Raw genomic sequence first — 16,706 nt, forward strand, 5'->3', positions numbered from 1 at the left:
TGAAATACTCACTCACCTCACAGTGTTTTCTCATAACAAGCTCAATTTTGCTGTTATTTGTCTCTGATGGCATATGTTCTGTGAATCTAGTAGCGATTGCAGACAACTTGAAGCGTACACTATTTGAAACAGACCATTCAGGCTCTTTAAAAGTGTTTTCCAGCTTTCTAGACAGTGACTAGTCAATGTTTATTAAGTTAAATTTTTGAAAGTCATGTATGTGAGCTATACAAATCATGTCAAAGCTCAAACAGTGAATGCACTTATCTTGTATCTTATTATTTTCTATTATTCATCTGTGTCAGGTAATAAAACATAACTAATCTGTGTCAGGTTATAAAACATAATTATAGTGTTTTGAATAGTTTTTGTAAAATAAAGCTATTAAACCATACAATTATTTACATACATGTATGTACATATTCATATATACATGTATATAGTTTACATGTGGGTGTAACAATAGTACGATATGGAATGTTCGAAAATAAATAGAAGATAAATTTCGACTTCACCAATGACATCCTAAATTACAGCAAAATAATTATGATAAAAAGTTGCAAATCTGACGCTTCTATGGAAATAATTTAATTTACAGGGGAGATAAATCCTAATATATTTTTTTTATCAAATTTATCATAGAAGTGGGAATGGCAGCTGCGGCAACTCTTCAGTTTTGAGCTCTCCATACCAAAAATAGCCTAAATCACTGCAGAAAATGCCACCAAAATGGGGTGCCAAAGGAACATCATTTCTAGAACTGTTTTGCCTGCTCGGCCCATAGCCTATGTGTAATAATTTTACAAATTCAGCTTGCCAGACTGACAGGGTACCAGTTTTTCTGTAATAAGAATTCTGGGCCTCCTTCTGCTCTAAGCCATGGTTGGAGGTTTGGGAAAAACGTTGCGTAATAGGTAAGGTTTCATACTGGGTAAATATTGAAAAGTTGCAACTAAAACATTATTTTTTACAAATAAATTGCTGCTTTGATAATTTCCCGAGGTAAAGTTTTTAGAATTCAGCCTGTTCATGAAACATCACTGCCAGAGACAGCTAGAGGAAAAGCACAAGGATAGCGACAGCTGAGAAAATTAGGTTTTCACACTGATCAAGAACAGTCCCAGCAATTTTGTACTATGCGTAGAAAATCAGCAAGGAGATGCAAACAAACATTTGTAAAAAATATTTAAAAGAACTGATCAGTTTACACTCTCATACATTTACAAGTAGAACTGCTTGGAGTTTGTATTTGATGGAGAACAGGCTAATGAAAAGGCTGTACTAATGAACTACCAATACAATCATCCAGGCACCTTGCTTGTAGCTGTGCATATATGCAGGATAAGACAACTTGTGCTTAGAGGCCACTGATGATGGATAGTCAAAGCTGCCATGATTTTTCACAAGCTTTTTAAAAACGTGTGGTTCTCCGTGCTGTCTGTTACACTTTAATATAACGCTTGCTGTGCTTCTGGAAATGTCAGCAATCATTATACGGTTTAAACAGTAATTAAGATGCTTGTGACATTTTAGTCTCAATTTTAATACATAGTTCATTTGCTTCGATGTCTTAACGGCCTCTTTTCCTGTCAAATTCAAAAATAGTTGGTCAAAAAGTATTGAAGTTTTTCCATCATTTGAAATTTTGTTGGTTGTTTTTGGTGTTCTGACAGACAGGATGTTTTAAGATTAAAATTAGCAAAACTCAATTCCAGTTACAATGCTCACACAAAAAAAAGTGCTCAGACCTCTCCAAAAATTACATCCATAGTCATGCTAGTTGTTTACAAAAATAGACATACTGTCACGTTATCAATGGATACTCACGTGTTCATACAGTATTTAAAGGAAACCAGTGGGACTAATTCTAATCAAACTATCTTTATAATATTTGAAACTGGCTATAGCTGTGTATCTAAGGATAGGCTTACATTCTAATTTGCATCTAAACACTCATAAGCAAACACAAATAATATGTACGTCAATAAATATGCATAACACCGCAACTTGGCTGCAATAGCCAATGACATCACTGGATGAAGAACAGGAAGTGCAACGATTGACATCTTTTTGGAGTAAACATTTTCTTCTGAACTTTATCAATGCAATCAAAAATTCTCAATTTTAATTTTGAAACATCCCTGCAGCCAAATCACATAAAACAACATGCAGAAAGTCAAAAGAAGGAAAATACAACGATTATATAACGATTTTTAAAACTTTATGCAATGGACAATTTCAAAATATTGGTTTTAAAAGGTTTATAGGAAGTATTTGCCAAATAATGACATCAATATTAGTTGTACGTCCTACTCAATAAATAGTGAGTAAGAGTTGCAACATTTTCGATGATATCAACATTTTAATCTTTTTATGAAAACGCTTTGATAAATATAATTAGCTCGTGTAATACATTGAACTTTGAAACAGAGAGCTACATTGTAAATCTCACAAAAAGTGATGGTTTTAGACGTCTGTGAATTTTTTAGTTAACTATATCATACTATTGTATAGTATCAAAAGATTGACCATGTCTTACTCTGCTGTGTTGTTGGTGCAAAATATGTGTAAATGTAATTGCAAGCTTTTAAAAGCTCTAAATCGAACAGTTAATCGCCGCCGGTTGGAATCAATTTATTTTACTGACGTAGGCTAGTCCAGCATTTTTTGTTATTGTTTTGACAACTGATGTTCTCACGTGAAATTGAAGGCCAATACAAGGCTCAATAGAAAAGTTCTCGTAGCATTAGTTTATGACAAACACTTCGGGTTTTATCGAGAAACCCATATCAAATATAGATGCTCGCTACTTTACAGTTTTGTTTCGGCTTGGTCTAATCATCTAGTCGTTATCTGATCATGAAACTTGGGGAACTTGAACCATTTTTCGCCCGAGTTTGAGGGCATAGCATATTTAGCTGACTTTAGACTCTTATAAATTCAAGAATATACCAGTGAGAGGTATAGATTCTTTTGTGTTTACACACAATTTGTATATTTACACAAGTAAACGAATGAAAATTTTCAAAAGAATAATGTGGGGGATAACTCCGACCGAAAATGACCAAAAATGCTTTTTTAGCGACTATTCAAAAACAATTATTGCTCCTAACATATAATTTGCCTTTGTTTCTGTTATTATTTCTGAATTTCCCCAAGCCTCAGCTATCCAACACTAGTCTCGTCTTCTCTGTAGATGCATCGGGTCTGCGTATAGAAGCCATAAGCCTGCAAGATTAACGTCTTAGTCGAAATACTGCAATAGTAGAGGTCCAGGTCAACTTGTGGTTTCAACAAAGTCACACATTTTTCTCATGTTTACACCAATTCACATATGCAGATTTTATTAAAACCTTCTAAAGTTTGTGTTTCATACTGTAAACCGCTTAAAATTGAGTTTCAAATGGCCTCCAAACACCTTTTTAAATCGCCTTAATTAAATGAGATGATCCTGCTTGTCAAGCTTTAACTTGGCTGATTATTATCCATTCATTATCAAATTTTCTGTTTTCTTTTGGTTTGTGATTGTGATAGTAATGAAGCTTGAATTACTTTATTAACATATATTCCTAAATGTTATCAGTTGTTGTAGCTTCAAATGCATATGTTTTGCCTGAGTTGGTCCGCAGGTGGTGGCACCACTGCTAATAAAAAACCGCTCTTGTGGTACCCAGCAGATGTCTTCTCGCTTTGATCATGTGAAATTGTTTGTTGAGCCTTTGCACATGAATCTCACATTAACATCATTGTTCTCTTGATCATAGCCAATTGCCATCCCCATATACTACCGACCATCATATATACAGGCCAGATATTGTCCAGGTTGAGGTGTTAAGGTATTGCTGGTAACATGTGAGTCATCAGTCTTCTCAACTTTATATCTTTGTAGCATACATTTTTTTCAACAAGTGGTGAAAGTTTTCAAACTTCAATGGCTTTCCTACTGAGTGGCTTTAATGTATTCATTTATACGTTAATTATCATTAGAAGTGCACAGGGAGCTTCTTGACTGTTTGCTGTGCTAGACTAGACTAATTTATTTCACTGAAAGATTTTGTCACAAACAAGTCAGCAATGAATCAGACGACACACAATAAGAAAAACAATATTATAGATTGCCACACTGAAAGCATAACAAGGAAACATTTCTGCACTAGCTTGTAAAAACTGTTGATTCACATAATGTGTTGCATCAGCTGACATACAGGTGTGATGATCATGAATAATCAGAGAATACAAACATTGGTACATTACATCCCTTACCAATTTTACAGGCATTAAGTCCTGTTGTGACATAAATCAGACAGCTACATTTATGTAAGCAATTATTTGAAAAACATCAATTAAACAAAGCTAATTTGTAACACACAGAGTAAAATATATATAATCAGAATAAAATGAGACTAGCTATAAAGTATCCTAGGGCTAATAAGATTTCAGCTTCAAATTCCACAAGGTCCTACTGTAATCTGTTTAATGTACCCTAATATCCCCATATCTCTCTGGTGGGTGACGTGGTCGGGTAGAGTCATGGTTAGGAGCTAGTGGAATAGAACAGTCAGCCCTGTTGGCCTCCCGTAAGGTACTTTGGTTACCAGGGCCCAGTTGGACTGCGTCAGGCAAAACTTTGACAAAAGTGGAGTTTCTACGTGTTTGTTTCCCACTCTCATCCCTAACAATTATTTCAGACCCTTCTTTAGCCACAACTGTTTTGGGGTTTGATTCAAAATTACCATCTAGCTTTCCCCCTTTCTCTTTTCTCATTAAAACCTGATCTCCGATCTCAATATCCTTACTGGATAAATGCTTATCTACATTTTCTTTGTTTACATGCTTAGCTCTTGCATCAAAATCAGCTGCTTTCTCAAACACAGTTGGATCAGTTTCACCACACAAACCAGGTAGTTTAGTTCTCATTTCACGACCACCAAACAGAAGGCTAAATGGTGCCACACCTGTGCTGCTGTGCGGTGTTGATCTGTATGCCATGAGAAAATCCCTCAAAGCCTTGCCTAAATTTTCCTTTTTCCCATGTGCAATTTTCAAGGATTTGAGAATCGTACGATTTACCCTTTCTACCTCTCCATTTGCCTGAGGCCACAATGGGGTAGTTGATATCCACTTTATATTACAAGCCTGTAAATAATCCTGGAACTCTGCTGATATAAACTGAGGACCATTATCCGTTCTCAGAGTCTCACAGTACCCAAACCTAGCAAACACGGTGTCTAAAAACTCAATAATCTTTGCAGACTTGGTAGAGCCTAGAAATGCACATTCAAAATATCGAGAGTAATAGTCGACAAGCACCATAATTGACCTACCATCTGGTAAAGGACCTAAAATGTCAGCACTCAAGTATGACCATGGTTTATCCGGAAACTTTGTCATTGTCACCTGCTGAGGTGGATCTGGCTGAGATACCGTCATACAGTCAATGCATTTCCTACAATAGCTCTCTGCCATTCTGTCAATACCTGGCCACCACACTTTGGTTCGTAGCCTCTGCTTGGTTTTTACAATACCCTGATGACCTTCATGAGCAAGTTCCACAGCCTTATGTCTCAAACTTCTGGGTATAACAATCCTCTTACCTCTCAGTAGAACACCCTGAACCTCACTAAGCTCAATAGACACACTTTTGAACGAGGAAGGACAACTCCTAAAATCATTGCTATAAATGGCCTGTTTCAAGAGCTTGATTTCCTCACACTGATTAGACTGGTCAACTATTTCCTCCCATGTCATAGCTTTCGGAACAGAGTCACGAGCTGTGTATTCCATATAACTCTCACTTGTAACATTGCTAATAAATGGAGAATCACCAACCCAATTCACCATCCTAGACAATGGATCTGCTATGTTTGATTTGCCACTCTGATACACTACATTGAACCTGAATGACTGCAACCTCAATGCCCATCGCTCTATCCTAGGCACTGGCTTAGAACAAGGATTGTTGAGAATAAACTGCAAAGCCTTGTGATCAGTTATCAGCTCAAACTCTGTGCCCAACAAATATAGCCTGAAATGTTCACACGCCCACACCAATGAGAGTGCCTCACGCTCAGTTTGGCTGTAACGCTTCTCGATATCAGAAAGTGATCTATGACCGTAAGCAATCACCTGGTTAACCCCATGCTGTGTCTGTACAAGCACTGCCCCTAAAGCAAATGGAGATGCATCAGCAATTAATTTCGTCTTAGCATTAGCATCATAATGCGCCAGTGTCTCTGCATTGCTCATCAAGTGTTTGATCTTATCAAACGCTTTCTTTTGCTCACTTGCCCATCGAAACACAACATTCTTATGCATCAATCTCCGTATAGGCTCTGACACAGTTGCAAGATCAGGAAGAAAGCGGCCCACAAAGTTCACCAGACCCATGAAACTTCTACACTCAGTTGCATTCTGTGGGGCTTTGAAATTAACTACCGCTTCTACTTTCTCAGGATCTGCCGATATACCTTTATCTGAGACAATAAAACCTAGAAACTTAACCTTGCTACAACGGAATTGGCATTTCTTTGCATTCAAGGTTATACCAACGTCTCTGAGTCGCTCAAGCAAAGCCTTCAACCTTATATCATGTTCCTCTACCGAACTAGCTTGTAAGAAGATATCGTCCGCCATGTTTTGTACACCCTCTAGACCTGACAAAACCTGCTGGATGATATACTGAAAACATTCCGGGCTAGCATTGACTCCCATTGTCAACCGCTTGTAACGATACAGGCCAAATGGAGTGGAGAAAGTGGTAATATCCCTTGATTCTTTCTCCAATTCTACCTGATTAAATCCCTGATTCATATCTAAACGAGAGAAAACCTTCCCTCCCTCTAAATTAGCAAGCATTTCCTTGATTGTGGGAATGGGGTGGCGTTCACGAGTAATTGCCTTGTTTGCCCTTCGCATGTCAACTGTTACCCTAATGTCACCATTGTCTTTAGGTACACACACCAGGGGACTGCTCCACCGGGACGGGACACCCACAACCTGCTCTATGACATCCTCACCCACCATAGCATCTAATTTCCTACGTAACCCCTCCCTGACTCCAAAAGGAGTTCTCCTAAGAGGTTGAGCTACTGGCTCTACTGTAGGGTCTATGTGGAATTTGACCTGATATCCTACCAGCTTACCCAAACCTTGGAAAACTGTCGGAAAACTTTTAATTATGTCATCAGAATTGCCAGGCAAAATGTTACACAAAACATTATCACTATATGACACTAAAGACAGACTAACAGCTGTTTCATGTGATAACAAGCATTTAGCCACACCATTGTAAACATAGAAAATAGCACGGGCCATTTTATGACCACATTGAACATTAGCACTGAATGACCCACACAAATCTAATTTTCTCTTGCTGCCATAGCCAAAAAGATTGTCATCATCATTGACAGCTTGCAGTGAGATGCTATGCTTGGACTTCAGCTTATTATAAGTGTCAACACCAATAATATTGCTGCAGGCTCCAGTATCAAGAATGAATGGAATTCTCTCACCCATAATGTTGATGTAGCATCTAGGCATCTTACTTCTAATATGCTGAATGGCATACATATCGCTATCGCTTGACTCGGGGTTGTTTACTGCGGACACGGTAGTAGACCTTTTGGGTTTTCCATTACAGAATTTAGATCCCGCAAAGTGTCCTTTTTTGTGGCATGTGTTACAGTTACGGTGCAGGGCTGGACAATCTGTACTGCTGCTAAGATGTTTCTCGCTCATACACCGGAAACATGCTTTCTTCTTAACAGTAGAACTAGGAGTAGACGATTTCTTACCATGCCTTCTTTGCTTCCTTACAGCTGAGACATCGACTGCGGGTGGGGTGGTGACGCTCATCGAGTCTAATTTCTCCTCAATCTCCACTTGTCGAGCTATGGCTACCACTTCGGAAAGGTCTGCTTGTCTGTCAGCTGGCATTGCTGAAATCCTGTCCCGAACAGTCTTACTATTGACACCTATCCGGAACTGTTCTAGCAGATTTTCTTCCAAATTAGCCTGAAACTCACACGTTCGAGCTTGAGATCGTAGTTTCAGCACAAACTCTGAAACTGACTCTGATGGACTTCTTTTCACCTCTCTGAATTTCGCCCGCTCCATCATCTTGTTCGTTGTCGCTCCATAATGCCTTCGCAGCAGCTCAATTAAATCCTCTGCATCCACTTCTTTTGGCTTCCTTGGTGCAGTTAGGCAGGCCAGCGTTTCATACTGCTCTTCTGACAGTCCCATGATGAGCACATGTTTTTTCTTTTCTGGTTTGGTTCCGTGAAACGCATAATAACTGTCCAATTTTTCCAAATACGTCTCAACCTTCCCGCCAAACACCGGAACCGCTGACGCTGTGGTTGCACCTGTTGCTGCCATTTTTTACCAGTCTAGCGTAGAAACTTTTTCCTTCGTCGCCAATTTAATGTATTCATTTATACGTTAATTATCATTAGAAGTGCACAGGGAGCTTCTTGACTGTTTGCTGTGCTAGACTAGACTAATTTATTTCACTGAAAGATTTTGTCACAAACAAGTCAGCAATGAATCAGACGACACACAATAAGAAAAACAATATTATAGATTGCCACACTGAAAGCATAACAAGGAAACATTTCTGCACTAGCTTGTAAAAACTGTTGATTCACATAATGTGTTGCATCAGCTGACATACAGGTGTGATGATCATGAATAATCAGAGAATACAAACATTGGTACATTACAGTGGCTTGAACCAGTGCTGTTTCCTACAAACCAATGACTCGTTATGTTGATTTGAACCTTGGTTCCAAAATCGCTGCTTAATCTGCGGCTTCATCAGTGGGTACATAAAACACCTCCACCCCAGCAATGTTTTCCCTAGCATACTTGTACAGTTGCTCAGTACTGAGCAGTCTTTCTTTTCCTGACTTAAAGGTTGACCTGCAACAAAATTCACATTACAGTTATTTGGTATCAAAAGATTCACCATGTCTTACTCTGTTGTGGTGTAGGTGCCAAATGTGTGAAAATGTAATTACAAGCTCTTAAAAGCTCAAAAACGAAAAGCTGCCGTAGATTCGAATCTCTTTATTTCTTGGACGTAGACATGATATTTGGTTATTGTTTTGTCACGTGATGTTCTCATGTGAATTGAAAGGCCAATAAAAAGCTCAATATAAAACTTATCGTAGAACTGGTTTATGGCAAACACTTCGGGTTTTACCGAAGACACCGTATCAAATATAGATGCTTGCTACTTTACCGTTTTCTTTTGGTTTGGTCTAATCGGCAAGTCGTAATCTGATTATGTGACCCAATACTTCGCAAACAATTTTTGCAGCACTTTTAGATTACAATCCAAAGCGTACAATCCGGATAACGCATTTTAGATTGTATACATACATTCCAGAGAACGCTCATCAGATTCATTAAAAAAACCTACATCAAGTGACTCATGTGAATTATTTCAGTGATGGATCTGGCGCCCAATACAAGAATTACAAGAACTTTGCCAACTTATGTTACCATGAGCTTGATTTCAATCTTACAGCATCTTGGAGCTTCTTTGCCATCTCACATGAAAAAGGTCCGTGAGATGGGATTCGCGGGGTGGTCAAGAGACTGGCCACCCGTCACTCCAAGCAGTTAGTTAAGTCAGGAAAAGAAAGACTGCTCAGTGCTAAACCACTGTGCAAGTATGCTAGAGAAAACATTGCTGGGGTGGAGGTGTTTTATGTACTCACTGAAGAAGTCGCAGAACAAGCAGCGAATTAAAAACCAAGGTTCAAGGCAGCACAACGAGTCATTGGTTTTCAGAACCAGCACTGTTTCAAGCCGCTCAGTAGAACAGCCATTGAAGTTTGCAAACTTTCACCACTGGTTGATGAAAAATGTACGCTGCAAGAATACAAAGTTGGGAAGACTGATGACTCACATGTTACCAGCAATACCTTAACACCTCAACCTGGACAATATCTGGCCTGTATATATGATGGTCGATGGTATATGAGGATGGCAATTGGCTATGATCGAGAGAACGTTTGTGTTAATGTGAGATTCATGTGCAAAGGCTCAACAAACAATTTCACATGGCCACAGCAAGATGACATCTGCTGGTTACCACAAGAGCATGTTCTATTAGCTGTGGCGCCGCCATCTACCACCAACTCAGGCAAAGCATATGCATTTGAAGCTACAACAATTGATAACATTGAGGAATGTAAGTTAAGAAAATATTTTAGGCTCATTACTACCACAATCACAAATCAAAATTACACGGCATATTTGAACTTGATAGGATAATATTTTAATAATCAGCCAAGTTAAAGCTTGACAAGGGGGGATAACCTCATTTGATTGAGGCAAGTTTTAAAGGAGTTTGGAGGGCATTTGTAACTCAATTTTCAGCATTTTACAGGCTGAAACACAAACTTTTGATAGTTTTAATGAAATCTGCATATGCTAATTGGTGTAAAACATGAGAAAAATGTGCGACTGTTGAAACCGCAGGTTGACCTTGACCTTTCCTTTTGCAGTAATTCGACAAAGACCTTATTCTTGTATAGCTTCCAGACGCTGACCTGATACATCTACAGAGAAGATGAGACTAGTTTTGGATAGCTGAGGCATGGAGAAATTCAGAAATAATAACAGAAACAAAGGCAAATTATATGATAGGAGGGATAATTGTTTTTGAATAGTCGCTAAAATAGCATTTTCGTTCCTTTTTGGTTTAAGTCATCTATCTCCCCCATTATTTATCCAAAAAATTTCAAACATATTTGTTTGTGTAAATATAGAAACTTTGTGTAGACACAAAAATCTAGATAATTAACTTGTATATTCTTCAGATCATATGAGTCTAAATTCAGCTACATGTAGATGTGCTATGCCCTCAAACTCGGGCTACAAATGGTCAATGTTGAAATCTTCTTAGCACCTGAACCAATGACCCTAGAATATCAAAATTTGGGATATAAGCGCTTTTCAATATGGTCAACAACATATTAAAAAAATCATCAAAATCTGAGACTATGAGGTTTTTTTAGTTAAACTTGGTAAATTATATGCCAAATATATTTTTGCAAAACTCGAATTTTTAAAATAAAGCCAAAACATGTGTGCTTAACTGAAATGGTTGATTTTTACAGTCTCATTTTTATTTAATGAGTTTCCAACATACTTTTAATTTGTCCATGAATGACATTTGAACGAAGATAGCAACAGGGATTCACACAAACATATATTAACAAGGGGACAAAAAGATTCTCACTTTTACCATATATCTGAAAAATATTAGGAATACTTGGAAATGTTTATAATACAATAAATTCTTTATACTTCAAAGTTTAGTATGTCATAACTCAAATTATTTTAGAGTGTTTTTTATCATGACCATGTCTAATAGTTGTTGAGATGAATTGTTGAAAAAATGCAACTAGATGCGAAAATTCAATTATTATCACAATTTTCTTATTACACCTGCTGTCTGTTGGCAAGTAGCAGCCACAAGTAAAAAGGCTTGACCTCAATATTAATTAACATCTATGGAGCCAGGTGCCCTTTTTGAGAACCCGCAAGGTTGGCCTTGGTGTCATGAAAGCAACCAGCATGAAGTTTTGGCCTTCAGTTACCACAGTTCTTAGATAGGTTATTTAAGAGACAGAAGTGGTTTTGAAGTATTTGACGGTGCGATTTATAAGATTTTGAAGCGATGTTGAGGCCTTCATCGTTGGTTTGCACCTTCTTTAAAAACTCCATGTATCAGGAGGGGAGGAGTCTACAAATGCTATAATATAGTTATTTTGATTATACTTCAACATTAGTCATATTGGATGATGTAGCAATGAAAATGTGAGTGAAGCCAAGATTAATTAGTATCATCAGCTTGCATTCAGCTCTGTATTTGGCCAGATCATCAAGCCAGTCCATAAAACAATGTTACCTAATCAACCTCAGAGCTAACCTTTAGAGCTAATTGTGGTGTACCAATTCATTGCCTATAGTTGCTGGGACAGGCACGAATTTCTGTCTGTTACTCCCTTTATTCTTAGCCCTGCCTAATTTAGGTGCAGGTGACCAATGGACTGAGAAATATGGGTCGGAGTGGTCAAGTTTCAGCTGATTGCCGGGTTTATCCTGCGGGCCTGTAAATACACCTATTTATGAAGCAAGACTAACATTCACTATGTTTCCATGGTGCGCAGTGCTTCGGAGTTGCGCTATCTCCGAATCATGGAAACGGCGTCTTCCCACTGAAATCACTGCGCACTGATCAGTGCGAAGCCAGTGCAAATTCGCAGCAAAGAAACAGCGACTGCGCAGTGGCTGCGCATAGCTCTCATGCCGTGGATAAGGATTCTTCGAAGGCCATAAACTAGTACAAAGGTTGTCCTGCTAATCTTGTTTTTTTTATTCTTCTGATCTTCTTTCACTTAAATTTAATTATGGTCTGCACCCACGAGGATGATGAGGTGATTACATTCCTGGACTTTGTTATCGATGCCAACACATTTCGAAAAATAGGTGGCAAGTCCTAAATTAACGTAAAAATAATATATTACTTGAAAATACCTATTAAAAATATACTTAACATACTTTGTAAAAAGTGTGTTAAGGTTTGTAAAACCTTGTGAATGTGTATTGTAAATAAAAGTATAATGACGACAGAATCATAAAAAGACCGTTTATGACGTTCGGTATCCGTGATCGAATCTATTTCTCCATCAGGCGATTCGATTTATACAATTTCTCTTCTCTGTCTAATTTGCTGAAATTCTGAAAACCACTGCGCAGCATGGAAACGTACAATCCTCCCGACTTCGGAGGGGGGCTGCTTCGCAGTACTGCGCACCATGGAAACATAGCGATTAATCGTCACAGTATTTCTAGATGTGACAGAGATGTTATTTACGGCTGCTGCAGTCAAAGCAAGGCCAATGTTATTACAGCTGCTTATCTAGTATTTTGCAATATTATCACATACTCGTTATATACGCATTATGTGGCTCTCAGCCTGAAGGGCCAGGTTTGTAAGGCAGAGCTAGTTAAAGAGTGGTAGAACACACATGTGAATAATAAAGCCTGCTCTGTAACACTTACTAGAACCAACATGTACATTCAAACATAAAACATTAAAAATACCTATTTTTGTTACGGTATATGCATGCATGCTATATGCTGACCTTAGAGCAAATCAGATGATGCAGTTTACAGAAAGCTGTTTGGAAAATAGAACTGTCTGGGCCCTAGCTTGTATATTATTTATGTTAGCCGTTTGGCCTTGCTGCTAGAATTTTTAAGATAACACAATGGCAGTTTGAACAAGCTAGAATAAATAAATGCAGGGTTAAATCCAGATATATATATATATACACAAATCTCAATGTTTGTCTGTCTGTCATTCATTCACCAAATTATAGCGATAAAGCTTTAGCAATGAGAAAATCGCCTTGCAGTATATTGGACTCATGACATTCAGACCGCAAGTCTACTAACAAGAGTGACCAACCACAAGGCTAAGCCATTCTTATCACTCCCATCACTCTTACCATATATAGTAAACGCTTATCTTATAGTAAACCCCATATCTTACCATATACAGTAAACGCTCCTATAACGTAGGCCTATACCTCTTAGAACTAAAGTCTAGACGAAATACATTTCTGTAAAGTTTTTGCTTCCGACTACCAAAAAAATTCCATATTACATGCTAAGTCGAGTAAGTTCTCAACTTTGATTTAAACGTTAGTTTATATTGATTGCTTCACATGTAAGAGAGAAGACTATGTGAATATAGCATTATACATATTATGTATATAATTTTTGTAGCAATCTAGTTGGTTGTGACAGATTGCCAGATGTACCGACAAAACAGAGAATAGGGTAATTGTGCAATGTTCATATAAATAAAGGCGATTGATTGGCGCAGGTGTTACAGCGTTAGTCCACCAATGTGAATGTAACGAGTGGGAGTATCATCACTAGTTCTATTTTTTCCTAACCTTGACCTCTGAATACAGATAGGTGATGAGCAGGCAGAACAGCTTTTGTAAAATATTTTGTTGTTTTGTTTCCTTGTAGACATAAAATATTTGTTATTAGTTTTCCTTTGCAGATTATACATTGCTGTTTAGAAAAATTAGTAAATCGTTGTAAATGAACATCAAAGATGTACGCTCCCCAAGTTATTGTGGAAGTACTGAAAAATGGTAAAAAACAAATGAGGTTGATCAAAAACAGAGAAAAGTTGTCAATGCACCCTAATATTACTGCAGTTACAGTACACCCCACATATTTAAAAAAAATTACGTCAAGTTTTTCCTCTTTGTATGCCCGAAAGGTCAGTTTGGAAAGGTCTTTGAATGGGTTGTGCAATTCACATGTATTTTACTGTTCTTATATTGTACAATCAATATATTGTAAACTTCACTGGAAAAGATTATTTATGCTGCAGGAGCTCGTAATGTAGGCCTACTGTATATTCTTTCAACGATTGTAAAAGCCAAAGTCGCACTTCCTATAGGTAGCTAATTGATATTACCTTTGGTGTTTTGTTTTTTTTAACCAAATTTTTACCATTATACATTTTTAGTTGGTAGTTTTCAATGGATTTCAATTTCCAATTTTCAATTTCAATTTCAAAGGTCCTGGTACACTCATGTTTCTGGTTTTCCTAAGATTCGATCACTAAATATACATATGACTAACAATATACAGTGTCGTATACGCTTTCACTGCCTTATGCTCATTTATGTGAAATATATGGTCGACTGCGCATTTTCGCGAACTTCCCAGTAATTGCGTAGTAGCCTGATTTTATTATCCGTTGACAACATAACCAATGATATTTAGGACTTTTATGGTATTGACAATGTTGTCCAAAATCTGTTGTATAAAATTAGCATTGAATCACAAGGTAATTTTAAATTTTTGTTTGGACATTTCCAACCGAAAAAACCAACATTTTTGTGTAAGTTTTATGTAAGAACCTTCCGAGATACATGTGAATTGGATTACCTATCATAAGCAGAGTAGGATTAAGTCTGTCATTAAATATGTCATTAATATTAGTTTTAGCACTGGCTCACATTCAATCATCTGTTAAAGTATTCATGATGTTTTTCGTCATTAGTTAGTCTTGCCTAAGGTATGTTATGGTATGCTATTATAAAGCAATTATGCTGTGGTTTTTGTATCTGTTTTTGTTGTTGATGAGTTATGCTAGTAGCATTGTTTTGCTGGAGTCAGTGAGCTATGTATGCTTTAACAGTAAAGGAGAGTATCACAACAGAGCTGAAGATGAGAGGCATTTAGTGAATTTTAGTAGACCAAGATACATAACTTACATTAGACAACAGATAATTACTTATGTTGATGATATTATAGCTAATTCAGATTTACTTTTTTTTTCATTAAACCGACAAGAAATAGCAGCACTGACTCTGATGGTAGTGAAAGTAATATTTTTGTAAGAGTAAGAAATATTGAGGAGGATTGTTTTAGCTTTGTAGTGATTGTACTTTACATCGCTTTATCAATGCACAAAAAAGTTATAAAAACAAACTGAAATATTGTTTCCAAGTCTATTTATAAAAGCCTTTTATGAAATTTTTTTATATCAAATATTCCAGATTTATAGGTTCATAAAATTATTGTTATGAAAATGAAATACAGATCAACAACAAACTATAGGGCTCAGCAAACGTTCAGAGTATGACATAGCAGAATGGTAGAAACTCAGCACATTTGCTATTACGCAATCTAGACAGAAACCGGTAGCCACTCCCGAATTGATTCATTATACCAACTACCTAACTGTATATGTAGAAGTGAAAGCATTAGCTCTTGCTACTATGCTTTTGAAATGCACAAAATGCCATTTATTTGCGTTGCAATTAAGTAGCTTGGCTATCTATCACAAACAACTCAAGAAAACATGTTTTTCAACTCTTAATGAAATTTTAGCCATAAAATTTGGCCAATATCTTATAATTGAGTTATATAACATCTATATTAGATATATATATAACATCTATTATAGATGTTATATAACCTAATAATAAGATATTGGCCAAATTTTCTGGTACAATAACAATACATTAGTTACTTATTTGGCTTCAGCTGTTAGCCAAACCTAAAAAAACAGCAACCTATGTGGGCTAGGGGCGCTTATCGGATCCAATCATTAGTATTTACAAGTTTGGATTAAACCAAACAATGTTCTTCTGTTTTCTAGGTGTGAGCTGTCATCACAAACTTGGAGAATGATTAAGCTAGGCTCCTTTTTAATTTCCCAACCTTTCATAAGTTTCATTATCTTTTTAGACAGCCGTTGCCTGTTCAATTAGAACTCCTGGCATTCAAACTGTGGTTCATTGTTCAATTCTCAAATAAGCTCCTATGGATGGCCAGATCTACATCAACCCCTGAAATGTTCTCTTAGCCAATGTTCTCCGCTAATAACTGTTACTTGTTATTGCTATAATAGTTCAAACAGATTGTGTTGGCAGAAGATTGTTCCATCATAAGGTAGTTTTCAATTATTATCATGTATGTTTTAATAGGAGTTGCATAATTTCCAATTAGGGATTTTAAATGTTTTTCAATTTGATGAATCCAAACATCTATGTTTAGAATAATTGTGATTAGAAATAATCACTGCCAGAGCAACGAGCTATGGGGATCAGTGAATGTCCAATTTGGCGCAGCAGACCCTCAATGCG

The 16,706-nt window shown here is 37.0% G+C and overlaps 1 protein-coding gene across 1 annotated transcript; it reads right to left on the bottom strand.

Moving 5' to 3' along the window:
• Nucleotides 1-7,759: 7,759 nt before the first annotated feature.
• Nucleotides 7,760-8,379, bottom strand: LOC137398345 (uncharacterized). Its single transcript, XM_068084453.1, has 2 exons — nucleotides 7,816-8,379; nucleotides 7,760-7,771 (listed from the first exon to the last, which is right to left on the bottom strand). The coding sequence occupies exons 1-2, from the start codon at nucleotides 8,377-8,379 to the stop codon at nucleotides 7,760-7,762; spliced, it is 576 nt and encodes a 191-aa protein (XP_067940554.1).
• Between the last annotated feature and the right edge of the window lie 8,327 nt (nucleotides 8,380-16,706).

Source organism: Watersipora subatra, chromosome 6 (assembly GCF_963576615.1).
Source record: "Watersipora subatra chromosome 6, tzWatSuba1.1, whole genome shotgun sequence".
NCBI classification, from domain to species: Eukaryota; Metazoa; Bryozoa; class Gymnolaemata; order Cheilostomatida; family Watersiporidae; genus Watersipora; species Watersipora subatra.